The sequence below is a fragment of the Pezoporus occidentalis genome, unplaced genomic scaffold (genome assembly GCF_034315485.1).
Source record: "Pezoporus occidentalis ecotype Australia unplaced genomic scaffold, CSIRO_AGI_Poc_V1 ctg31, whole genome shotgun sequence".
Classification (NCBI taxonomy): domain Eukaryota; kingdom Metazoa; phylum Chordata; class Aves; order Psittaciformes; family Psittacidae; genus Pezoporus; species Pezoporus occidentalis.
Window position 1 is genome coordinate 6,357,377 of NW_026915052.1, and position 13,646 is coordinate 6,371,022.

Consider the following 13,646-nt stretch of genomic DNA (forward strand, 5'->3'; position numbering starts at 1 on the left):
GGAGCCAGCACCTTTCCCTTTGAACTCCCATACACCCACCCAAGCTCCTTATTGTGGCCAGTGACCTAGCATCTCCAACTTCACAGCTGACACCCATCCATTGCCCAAGCACTACTGTTACATTTAAGAGAGTGTCTTGCCTCCAACAGTAGGAATCTGTATCAGTAACGGCCCCTTGGGGTTACAAGAACAGCACTGCAGTTTCAAACTGAGGCATTGCAGAGACAACAATTATTAGGGAAGTTTGGAAACAATGAAAGAACAGGACACAATGTTGTATTTCACTGAATTACTGTACTTTAGAAATAATAGAGAATCGTTAACATAGAAAACCCTTGCTAAAAAATGGGAACATACAACCTGTTGTGAACCTGAGGCCAGAGAGATGATTCTAGCAGCCTTTTAAATCAACTTAATGTCTCATTTTCCAAGTACCAACTTCTGATAATTTTCTTTTCATTACTGTCTTCAGTATTCAAGGCACACTTTTATTGCATCATCCCTATACCCTGCTTAAGGAAAGGACAAATCACTGCAAGAGGGGCCAGTAGCATAAAGAATGCTAGGGAAACCTGGGGGTTTTATACATTTTTATGCATTTGTACCAGCTGGTAATTCATCTTTTACAAATCTGTGGGTGGCTGAAATTTCATTGCAAGGAAACCATGTTCTGTTTAATAATAATGAAATGCCATGATTTGTAGGAATTAGCTTTTTTCCTTGACCTTTTTATTACTGGCAAAATATCAGCAGATTATAAAAGTTCAGAAAAAAAGTTCAGTGTTATCAACTATGATAAACAACCTTGTGTTGTCACATACCAGACCAAATACCCCCTTCTCTTTTTCCACGTACCTAGTTTTCCAAAACAGTTCTGAATTATAAAGAATTACAGATAGTCAACAGCCTGAATGCCGAGTGTAATACCGCAGGTGAACAGGGCTTGCTCAATTCCTGGAAGCATAAACAAGTAAGGGAAGGAACAAAAAAAAAAGCAAGAGTCAGAATGCAACCTTACTTCTCTATGTGGTAGCTGCAAGATCACTGCTGGCATCACACACAAAATCTTTACCTGAGATACAGAACCATGAAAATTTGGAAAGGACCCAGGGGGAAAAAAAGAAAACAAAACAAAACAGAAAAAAAAAACAACAAAAAAACACCAAAAACCACAAGGCATCTCCGAGTCTTAAATCAACTGTAAGGAGAGATTTAAGGTGTTCAACTTACTTATCAAAGACACTTAAAGCATCACCTGATTAGAGACTGCAATTATTCAGAAGGAAAAGATATCAGAAAGCTGGAAAAAAATGAAGCTAGAAGAAAGCCAGATTAGAAAGTACACATCATTTACTGTAAAGGTAATTACCCTTTGCACACATTGCTGAAGAGCATAACAGAATCACCAACAAAAATGGAAGCGTACTACATGCCTAAGATACATGCTATAATTCAACCAGAATTTACCCAAGGTAAGAGTCTCAGTCTAAAATACTGTGGCTTGCAGATGCAAAGACAAGTGAGATTGGTAGGACTGATACTTCTGGATCTGACAACTAGGATGGAAAGAAAAACTGAATTATCCAAAAAGCAAACTCCAGCCTTCCTACCTGAGCCCACTTACTCACCAGCCCTTTACAAGATCACCACACCAAGTGCTGCAGAGTCTTTCTCCAGGCTGTCAGAGTGCTGTACCTCACTCCACTGAAAGCAAGCAAAAGGGCAGCCTCAACAGGCAGCTTGTATTGCTTGTTAACATTTCCACCCCCTAAACACCACATTTATTCTCCACTTAGTTCTTCTTAGGTTCATTTCCAAATCAGCCTGAAGAAAGAACTGTTTTACTGATTTCCTTTTTATTATTTCTTCATATGCTGTTTCATGTTCTGGTACTCAAAACTAAATGGTACAGATATTTACAGTACTAGGAGTCTCATCTGTGGCTCATCTAAGACAGATTCACTGAGCCAACAGCTTAGAGTGCTGTAGGATTGCACATTAAAAATATTACAGTATAATTCAAAGCTTCCTGCAGGCACTGTCTATGCGTACAGCTCAGCTCATTTTCAAAACATTAAGAGCTACACTATTTAACTCTATTTAATTTTGATGCGAGATGAAAGCAAAGGACATGACAAAAAAAAAGTAGCTATGAAAAAGAAAAAAGAAGAAAAGATTGGCCTAAAGAGTTCCCACTGGCTTTATTCAGAGAGTAGAGGTCCACACCCTGGCTAAGACAGGACAGACATGCAAGCCCAAATAACCCAGAGAAGAGATCAGACCCTCTCTCCCTGCCCTCATAACAGTCTTGTAGGCCAGTAGTGCTGGAAAATAAATAAATAAAAACCAACCCCAAAACTTACTTTCTGTTCATTATTTTTCTGATGCAGACAGAGGCACAGGGGTGCAAGCAATCTCCCCACAGCTACATGAGGCCTGTGATGCAAGCAGGAACTAACACTCATCCCCAGATCCAAAGCCAAACGCCTTAACCACAAAATTATCCTACTTCCATTGCCTCAACCTGTCTGAATCCAGACGTATCAAATTAGCGGTGGAGGGAAGAAACCAGAACATTTATTGGAAATATTTCTGACCCACCTAAAAGCAGAGGCTGCTTACATTAGTGTAAGTCTCCCATACTGCAGTCCAAGGAATTCAGAACAAAGGCATAAACTTTTAGTGCTCAAAGTACCTAGCTTTCTGAAGTTCAAGTGAGGCTGACACAGACCCTCCATCAAATGAAGCAAAATGCCCCATGTTGCATAATGCTTTTTAGACAAGGGACTTAGAACACCCAAGAGATTAAATAATTCACACAATTCCTTTCCCCAGGGGTTCACATCCAGCCCCGATCACAAGTGCTGAGTACAATCACACGCACTCTTGATGGACTTTGAGAGGTAAGAATGGACTGAGCACTATTCCCAGAAGACAAAAGTTCATATGGGACAAGTCCCTGTGGATCAGCTTGGCAGCAGCCCTAGCAAGACAGCAAAGGAAGCCAGTGGAGGCAACACTGCAGAGAAGTGGCACATTGGATCCTAGGGTACAGAGGTGAACAAATGAAGGAACACACTTTGTTTTCCCCTTGACAGCTTCAACGTCTGAAGACCCAGTGAAATCCTGTTCCAAGTAAGAGGCACAGTGTGCTTACAGCAGCTCCACATTAAAAACATAGACGCCACTCATTTGCACCAAACATGCCAAAACAAAGAGCTGGCGAGTTTTTACATAGTATTTATAACTCTGCACACCTTATGACTTGCTCAGACACTCAAACAAGGGAGCCAGAGGGAAGCAACTGTCCACGCAAGCTGCCGGCAGCTCCAAGGAAGTTAAGAGCAGAGGCAGGTGCTGGTGGATGGCAGAGCAAGCTGGCATGCACCCACTCAACTAGCCCAGCCAGCCCAGGGACCCGAGCTGTTGCAACTTGCTACAAGCAGAAAACAGCAGCAAGCTACACCTTGCTCTGCAGCGTGAGTGTAGCACAAAGGGAGCAGAGCCTCTAGGGAGCCATAGTACAATCTGGTGCCTTCAGAGCTGACTCCTGAAATAGCATTTTCCATGCAGTGCCCCTGCTTATGCAGCTCCAGGCTTGGCTTGAAGGTGGAATCTGCTTTTTCACTTTATTTCCACAGCCATTTTCAATTGGAGTGCCTGCTGTTTCCTTTCAGAAACTGCTGCATCCCTGAGGTACAAAGGGCAGAGAGCTCTTCTAGAAAAAACAGAGTCAGCAATAGAGAAAATACATTAAGGACCACATTGATGCAGATTTTCTTTCAGTCTGGAACAAAACTTAAATCTCTTTTTTTCCCCTGCCGCGGTAATAATGCACAACTATTTATTATCCTCATCTTAACCAGAAAAGCCTCTTTCAATTTAGCACTTAATATAATTACAGTAAATTAAATAGTGTCTAGGAAAAAGTCTTACTTTTTCAGCTATTATCTTACCTTCATGAAGCAATCAGTTAAAAGTGAATCTAGCTATTAAACAATAAGGTTCAGTGAGTAGAAAAGCAAGATATTCAGATAAAAATTGTTCAAATTCTATTTCCAAATTGAATTCCACATCTCCAAGGGAAAACAGGCGAATCTCATTAAGGAAAGCATAATGTCCCTTTCGCATTGCAGAGACTGTACTTGAACACAAATCCTCTGTTCACTATCATTCACTTCAACAATTTTCTTTTTATATGAGGAAAAAATTTGCATTTTACACAACAAGGCAAATTATTGCCTTTGTGTGCTTTCAGCAAAAGTTCTCTCCAGCTAGCAATGTATTGTTGATGTGATTTCTTTGAGACACTCACTGGATAAAAAGCACTTGGCAGCCATGAAGTGAATGGGAAAACAAGAGACTTCAAGGGGACCATGATGTCAGATGCAACACAGGAGGCCAAGATGAAATCATGTAAGAAGCTATGTCCATTTACATGCCATCTAATAAACACATGGTGATAAGAGGTAAACACTCGGAAGATCCAGTTCTGCAAACACCGACTCACACAAACAAATCCTTATTTAGATCAATCTCACTGCAGAGTGATTTTGTTTGTGAAGGCAAAGTACATGGATTTCATGCCTATTCACATCTGTACCATGATAGGATATGAAAATCCCAAACACAGATCTTCCCTGGAATCTCAGTCTGTTTCAAACAATTAATTTCTACACTGCCACTCGGGGGGGGGGGGGGGGGGGGGGGGGGAAGGAAAAAGAAAAGAAAAGACAAAGCACCTACAAGATGTATCCAAGAGAGGCACTTGTTAAATGATCATTCTATGCTCTCATAAATAAATCAGACAGTGGCTTGGTAACGCTTGAACTGATATTAGAAGCATTTTTAACCCAATGTAAGCATACCAGCCATCAGGAATAAAATACTAAGCAGAAAATATCTTTATTATATTGTTGTTCAACAGCTAGGAGAACATGAGCAATAATAAGCAGCCAGCACTAGGACTGCTCTCTGCTAACTGTGCATCTTGTGGGTAACAGCAAAGCTTATGTTAACACAGTGACGTCAGCTGACGACAGCTTTATAGCAGAGAACAGTATATCGTATATATCTGGTAACAGGAATCTTTAGCACTGAGAGGATTATTGTGGTTAAATTGCTTCTGAGTCACAGTTGGTTGTTGTTCAGTATTCTCACTTGTTCCCTACCTACCTTTTATTTCCTCATGAGGATGCACCTGTTGGGAGAAGAAAATAAAACTGGCACTGTTGCACTGTCTCTCTTCACTAATTTAGAGGAGTTATTCAGGATCTTGCTTACACAATGGGATTATTTTTATTTATACTACAGAACAGTCCAACAGCAGAAGCCAAGGCCAGAGTGCAATGGACATTGTGTGAACTTAAAATAAAAGATAGACCTTGACATGAAAAAATATGTAATCCAAGCAGACATAAGAGAAGATGGAAAATGTCTGGGAAGCTGATGTTAACACATCCTGGCCATGTACCTGCTCTGGGAACTAAGGAAGAGGAGACCCTGTACCACACTTCTCAGATACGCTCAGGGCTAGGGGATCCTCCCAGGTTCTCAGCACCTCACACTCTCGGAAAAGAAAGCTTTAAGCACCTACGCTGAGGGTTTCCACATGCCAGAACTTGAATACCAGGTTTGAAAAAAAACAACAGGTTATATGCTTGACAGTCTGGGCTTGGTTTACACAGCCTCCAGCCCCATCCACAACTACAACTCCCCAAGTGCACAGGTGCCAATGTGCCTCCTGTGATATGGAGTCCACAGAGAAATTCAAGTGGTAACAGGAGCTTGATTATAGGCAACAAAGCTTTGGTGGATCATCAGTCAAAAAAATGTGGGGCCTGATTTGCATCCACTGAACCTGAATTAAAACAAACAAACAAAAAAAATCCATTTATCAATCCTTATCAAACTACTAATCCTTATCAAACTACATCTCTTCAGTGAGCACTGTTATAAAGACAGAGCGAGACAAGGAGTTTGGGCCAAATTAACAGATGTTAAAATGGAAATAAGAAAAAATCTATTTTAAACCAAGCTCAAAAATACAAAATACAAAGACTCTGTATTTCATGTCTAACACACCTGTGTCCTGCTCTAGATTGATAGCGAGCTTCATGGAGGGCAGCTTAAATTACTGCCTTGCCCACTGATGCTGTAATCTGTATGGTGCATTCAGCATTCACAGAAAGCCTTTGTAATCCAAGGATTTACTACTAAGGGGGGGGGGGGGGGGGGAGAAAAAAAAAAAAAAGGATATTAACCAGACCCAAATTGTATTTGACCCACATATGAAATAAATGGTCACAAAATGACCTACAAATCCAGATTTCTTTTCTGAAGAAGGTAAGGGGGAAAAAATATTTATTGTATCAGCAACTATCAGGCTTGCAGTGTTGCACAAGGTTTGTTTCAAAGCAACGCAGCAAGAAAAGGCAGAAAGATTCATCTTATAAAATAGAAAGGAGAGAAGCTACTAATTGAATGCTGGTTTAAAATACACAGTATGCTAAAATATGCTGTGTCACCTGGTAGTAAATTTTGCAGGCAGGAAAACTGCTCCTAAAGAGTAACTCATCACCTTGTGGAGAAGACATGAAGAAGGCAGACATGTACAATGGGAAGATGAGACTACAAAACCAGGACAGCTTGCAGACAGGTGTAAGAACTACTTGGGGTTTGGGAGAAAGTCCTCAGCAGCTCATCCTCTGGAGCAATAAAGCAGCAGGCAGGAAGGCCTGGGCAGGATGTACACTGCTCCTTAGTCCTTCACAGAGGCTCAGCAGCAGTTTATCAAAAGGGTATTTTTCAGACAGTTATCTCTTTCCTCTCTCATTGCATGGCCAGAAAGGGCCACAGTGGTGGGGAAGGGTTGGGATGAGGGCAGAACCTGTGATTTAGACACAGCCCTAAACAATTAAAAGCACCACAACCACACTGCTTGGTAAGGAGGGCTGTGAGCTCCATATGCAACAGCACCTAGGAGGAGTTTGCTCAGTCTCAAAAGCTGGGTGCTCTGGAAAGCACAGCACAAATGCCAGCAATGACAGTAAGGAGCCTAGGCAAGGAGCAAGCAAGCCCAGTTCAACCCTGAGACAGGCTGGCATAGCACATCACTGTCATTCTTGCCCAAACCTGCATTTATTTGGCATTTGGATTGCTTGTTCCCATTCCCCCGAGTTGCTTCTTGTGTTTCCTTTACCTTAGTAACCACAGCAGACATGCACAAACACCTACAGTGTGCTGCCAGAGACGGCTCATGTTGAAGAGTGGAGAAGTAAGGAGCAGCATTTCTGGCTAAGATAACATTGTGCTATTAATGCTCCAAAGGCAGGGAGATCAGGAGAAGATACACTAAATGCAGCTTTTTCGCCAAATAAAACAGGAGATCAAACAGCACAAGTTTCAGAGCAAGGTCTGTGCTCCATGGCTCAGAAGCAGCAGGACCCTCCTGACATGCTTCCAGGCAGCCTCATTTTCACCTCTGAAGCCCCTGATCCAGCCCTAAAAGACCTTTGCCACTGGCAACAGTGACAATCTCATGACTGCCTCCAGCGAGTAACAGGTCCCTTGGACATGAAGTAAATCTAACCCAATTCAGATCAGCTTAACTAAAGTTTTTATGATCTATGAACATAACAGGAACTGGTTGAGTCAGTTTCTCTCTGAACACAGCACATTGAGTCAAACACTGCCCATTACAGTTTATAGGAATAGCCTTTCCATAGAGATATCCCAGATTCCAAACTACAGCACAGTATCAGACAAAGAGCTATTTTTTCCCTGCTGTAGCTAAGAAAACATCTTGCTAAATACCTAGCAATGGAAACTGAACCACCTGTACTGTACAACCCTCCCTCCCACTCTCTCCTGATGAATCAGTGTTGCAATAAAGCACATGGAATTTATATTAAGTACGGTGAAAGGACTACAGCAGTATATCTGCCTTTCAGTTACATTCATGTAGCACCGTGATTAAATCAATCCTTAGGCCCACATCATCCACTTCAGACCAAAACAGGCTGCCGATATGTTTAAGGCCTGCATTTTTCCCCTTGAATCAAGAACTGCCATTCCTACCTTGATCAACAGTGGCACAAAGTCACCCCTGGTGCCAAACCAGACTCCCTTGCTGTCCTCACATCTTTTTGGCCCACCTCAGACATCACCCTCTTCACCAGGCTGGTTGTGAGCATACTCTAAGGGTCATCTACTATATCACCATGAGGTGCCCTGCAGAAAAGTGTGAGGTGTCCCTGCCTATGGCAGGGGGGGTTGGAACTAGATGATCTTAAGGTCCTTTCCAACCCTAACTATTCTATGATTCTATGATAAAACACCCATTCTCCACTTTGAACAGGAAAGCTTACTATGCACAGGCTGGAAGCCACCACAGAGCAAAGCCTGAGACTTTCCCTCCCCATTCACACCTCTTTTGAGATTTGCTGCCAAAGAGGAAAGGTGGCAAATGGGGACACATCCAATGCAACAGCTGCTCTCTGCTGCACAGACCTTGCTGAACACTGTCTTGTGTAAAGAGAAGAAAGGAATATTTTGACAACAAAGATACTGCTGCAGCTGGATAAAGTGAGAAGGTGACTACTCAAAGAAGTTTCCTCCTCACTCATGTTAAACAATTGTTTCACACTGTAACACTTTAGGTTTTCATAGCACTCAAAAAAAAAAAAAAACAAAACAACCCACCATGGTTTCTGATCCAGACAGTTCTATTTATATGTATTTATTTCTCTGGGAATGCTGCTTCACTTCACTTGGTGTAAGCTAAAAGCATTCCCAAACTCAACTCTGCATGGTTTTCATACAGTAATGCAAATGGTCTCCAGCACAGTATCTGTACAAGTGCCTATAGAAAGGTAATTAATATCCTCACACATAGCCAGTTAACATCAGTGCAGACAATCTGATTATGATTTCCTCAGTACCATGGAAGAAATACATTAAAAATGGGTTCCACCAACCAGATATGCCCACATGTCTAAAGAAACGGTGTCACCTTGACAGCCCTCAAACCCTCATGCCACGCTGCCACACACCAGCTGTGCAGCCCTGCCATGCAGAGATGACACCGGGTTTGGGGGGCACCCAGCGTGCCCACTGCCAAATCCCAAACTGCAACAGGTACACACAGAAATGGTAAAACTGCCTTGCTAAGCATAACCTGGACACAAAGCCTGGGCAGAGGCAGAAGGGTTACCCTCCGAGAGCTGTCAATGCTCAGCCTCTAACTGAAATAATTTGCTCTTAAGATGACTCTGGGGTACTACATTATGCTTCAAAATAGGCAGCCTGGCTGCATGAGGGACAAGGAGAGGGTCTGGCTTTAGGGGGAATGGGGAAGTGATGTTATTGGTGTAATTGAGGGGGAGGTGGTATTTGCTTTGCGAGGGTTATTTGGGGAGGATGGTTTGGGGGAGCATTGGGGGTGAAGGTGCAGCTTTGGGGGTTGAGCGGGGGATAAAAGGCTCGGAGACAGCCGACCCACTAGAGGAGCTGGAGCCCGGCGCATCTTACCTGGTCGAGGCGGCCGAGACCCCCGCGCGGTGCCGTTTTCAGCACGCCGCGCCCTGCCGCCGCACCCCCCGAGTCGCCGCCGCCGGGACACGCGTTGGGTGCGGTGGGGTGGAGGGTGCACGGGTGGGCCCCGCGCAGCCGCTCCCCCCCGCAGCACGGAGAGTGCTGCGCGGCGGGCCGCGGTCGGACAGCTACTCGGGGAGGCGGCGGCAGGAAATACCAAAAGACTGATCCAACCGCGCTAGGGAGGGAGGGAAGAGAGGGGGAAATAGAGGAAAAAAACAGAAGGGGGAGGAAAAGCAAAAAAGGGAGGAATTAAAAAAAAAAAAAAACAACAAAGGAAACGGGCAAAATACGAGCGGGATCGGCGCGGAGCGGACGCGGTGCTCAGCCCTCCGCGCCGATCCCGCGGGAGCTCCCCGGGACCTCGCCTCTCTGGAGCTTGGCTCGGTTTGGTTTGTTATACCCCCGCAGGGTTTGCTTCTTTCCTCTCCTCGACACAGGGAGAGGCTGAAGCTAAGGCAGAGTAAATGAAGAAAAAGAAAACCAAACCCAACCCCCTAAATAAAAATCACGCGGACCACCCAGCCCCCCAGGCAAGCAACTCGCCATCCATAGGCTTCACTGACGACATGCACAAGGTAATGAGAAAAAGTCAACCTGGGGAAATCGGCACGCTGAAGCCCTCCAGCTGCAGCAGCACTTTGTCTCAGCATCCAGCCATACGCCTCCTCCGACGCTGTGACTCAAAGGCGCCCATGCAATATGCAGCCCTGACACGCAGCCGGGCACGTTCCCAGCTCTGCCTATGCATCAGAGTGAAAAATCAATCCCATGGCAAGCACGGACCCCCCTAACCTCCTCCAGACGAGGAGGACAGCCCAATCATAGCATCCCTGGTCGCAGCCTGCCTGCCACTCCGGGGAAGCGTGACTTTGCAGGCAGTAGAATACCTGGTAAAACATCACAGGCAGACAACAGCCCAGCTACACGCATCCAACTGCTGCTTCCCCTCCCCTCCACTGTGCGGGTCCCATGGTTGAAGGCTTGACCAAGAACAGGATGCCAAGTGGAACTTCACACCTCCTTCTTGGCCACAGGAATAGGTAATGCCAAAAGTACATCCAAACTCAGAGTAACAGAGTTAAAAGGCACTCAAACTTTCTGAAACCAGAAATCACATGAGGGAATAACATGACCAACGTGCACATCTGACTTTCATCAGAGTCAGAATCACCCAAGTACAGCTGAGCCCTTGCTGCAAAATTTCAGTCATGCTGCTGAAACCAGAAGTGTTAAACCAGATGCCTGGAGTGCTCTGCTACGCCACCCTTCACAGAAAAAGCTAGATTCCTTTTACTGTGTGCAGCCTCTAAATTAAGACAAAGACCGACAAGCTCTGATGTTCCTCATGCTACCTAGAATGCCAGCCTCAAACACTGAAGAGCAACAACTCATTAGTTGAGAAGGTCTTCCAGATCCAAGAGAAAAAACCTAAAATCATCCAAAGCTACAAGCTCCACTTGGACCAAGACACACAATTTCTCTCACTTACTGCTTCCAGCAAACTACAGCCCATCCACAGACTGTCAGGCATCACCTTACATCACTTACCCCACATATCTAACATTACCTAGTAGAGGTAGCTAATTTTCTTCTGGTGAGCTTGGTGGTACATAGAACAATAGGTACCTGGCTAGGAATATGGTACTCAAGAGAAAATTCTCTATTTTTGCTCTTTCCTAAAAAATCTAGTACAAAGCAGGACTATAAACAGATCACACAGCCTAAACTGTCCCTGCTCTTCAAGAGCCCCTATAGCCCTTCTCTACCCATTAAACAAGCCCTTGAATCACTTGCACAGGGAGGTAATTATTACATTCACCTGTATGTGTAGTAATTTCTGCCATCATCTGCAAGGTGTGGAGAGTTGCCGTTGTTCCAGCTGCCTTCAAGTTGGTTAGGATTTTGACTTAGTCCTCACCAAAATTTTACCCTGAGGACAAGCCTGTGCTGTGCAGTGGGACAGGACACTGCACAGAGATGCTAGAATAAGCACTAGCCAAGGCCACTTGTCACCCTGGCTCAGGGCACTGCCAGGTGGAGCTACTGTGTTGGAGGCCAAAGCAGCTTACCCTGGCTCATTCTGCCTCTCCTGGCTTCTTCCTGTCCTGTCTGCTCCAGGCCATGGCAGGCTCATCTATGTGCCCTATGCTCCCTTCACCCTTCTGCTTTTTCAGGTTGGTTCACTCAAATGCAGCCAGGTAGTTTGCCAGCACCTTGCCTGGTCCAAATGGCTTTTTCACTAAACCATGGGTTTGACATTGATCCTTCTGTCTGTATCCAGGCTGGTTTTGTCCAGCCAAGGCAACAGAAGTAGTTCCTTAGCTACTTTGGTACAGAGATCTAGGGTTTCTAGCATACCTACACGAATCACAGTGGGATTCATAGTCCACTTCCCAAGGACTTCTGTTTTAAAAGTTCTAAAAATTCTTTTTAAAGTATTTTGGCTAAAGTTTTCCACTGGATTATTTTCTTCTCAGGCAATCATTCCATGATTATTAACATTTTGCCTTTTCAGCGCCACATTGCCACACAGAGCTCACTTAAAAAACTCAGCAATCAAAAACATTCCTGTCAAAACAGTTAGAGACCCTGATAAAGAATAACACTTTATGTTTTTTTATGTGCTCTAGGACAGCGCATGGGCCTTAGTGATGTGGCTACATAGAGCAAAAGGCTTGCCAATAAAACTGACAGTATTTTGTGAATAAAACTGGACCATCAGAGAAAGTTTACATCAGACGGATGATTTGCATTGTGTACCCATGGCATTTCTGATGTGGTCCAGGGAGCCCTGAAACTGGATTTGCTGTGTCTTCAGACCTTGCACCAGATGGGTCCTCAGAGTCTGGGTTAGACAAGAAAAGCAACATCCATCACTTCCCTGCCTGTCTGTCAAAGGCAGGACATGGACCTGTTCTCCCCTCGCAAATACTCTACAGAAAGATGGGAAACTGAACCATGCAAACGCTAGTATTTTAAAAGATTATTGTCCACAGCCCTCTAGTGTCTGTTCTGTTAACAGCCATTCAGAAAACATCTCGAGCTCTGCTGGTTATCATTATCTAGCCTGTGCTGTCTGCAGTTCATGCAGGTATACCTGAGCTGCCCATAAAACCCTAGCTGTGGAGTACAGAGCACCTGACCCAACCCTGCTTTTGGAGTGAGGTTTGCTGTCTGTACCAACTTCTGTCCTAATACCACGTCAGCTTCCCAACTTAAAGCTAATTAATCAGTGTCCCCCAGATATGACTTACCCCTTTGACAGAAGCTCTTTGATGGATGTACCTGGCAGTTAGGTCTGAGGTCCCTTTTGGCTTCAATTCTCTTTTGCAAGAAACCAGCCTTCCTTTCAGGAAGAACTGCAGCTGTGATATTTTCTTTGGGCATTTGCCAGTGTGTGCAACACTTAACCTTTCTCACCACAGCAACATAACTGTTCTAAGAGGGCTTGTAAACTGCTATTAACTCGATCACCGGCAAAGGTAACAAAAACAGCAAAGCACGGTAAGTTGCAACTGTAATGCTTGGAGAGCGAAGTTAGGGTGATTCGGTTTTGTTACTCGAGTCCTTACAATCCAATAATGCAACCCAGAGAGCTTAATAGTCAGGACACTTAAAACCAGTATCTAATGTCTTTTAATGACAATGCTAGATGTGCAACAACACGGTATTAGTGCTGTTTTAAAACTGTGATAAAGGCAGACAGGGAGGTGAGCTGCAGCAACTGACAGATCAGCAGCTTCCTGTTTACTCTAGGCAACGATTGCAACACTTTTCTCCTGCATCTTCCTTCTTTTTTCAGTCCTTCACTTTCTGCTAGCTGCTGAGCTCCTCTTCCCCCCCAGTAGGGATCAGAGCCCACCTATGTGAAATGCAAATATGTACTTATTTTGCAGTGTCAGGAAGACTTGCACGTCATGTTTTCTGTATCTCTCGACATATCTACTATAGTTCCACAAGCTTCCACTTACAGATAGAAAGGCTGTTAGATGCCATAAAATCCATCAGATATATTTATTGACCTCTATTAAAATGGAAATTGAGAGGAA

The 13,646-nt window shown here is 44.2% G+C and overlaps 1 protein-coding gene across 6 annotated transcripts in view; it reads right to left on the reverse strand.

The window, feature by feature from the left end:
- OSBPL5 (oxysterol binding protein like 5) overlaps positions 1 to 13,646 on the reverse strand; it is a 177,106-nt gene that overhangs the window by 129,764 nt on the left and 33,696 nt on the right. Inside the window, exons 1-2 of one of the 6 annotated variants that reach the window (XM_062628119.1) lie at positions 10,170 to 10,405; positions 9,532 to 9,772 (exon numbers count right to left, since the gene is read on the reverse strand). The exons of 1 other annotated variant lie outside the window; for it this stretch is intronic. In XM_062628119.1, coding sequence (XP_062484103.1) covers positions 9,532 to 9,772; positions 10,170 to 10,247 — 319 coding nt within the window. In that variant the 5' untranslated portion in view covers positions 10,248 to 10,405. Of the gene's footprint in view, positions 1 to 8,890; positions 9,033 to 9,531; positions 9,813 to 10,169; positions 10,406 to 13,646 lie in introns of those variants that run through there. 4 more of the 6 variants (XM_062628128.1, XM_062628118.1, XM_062628127.1 and 1 more) reach the window with 4 other exon arrangements.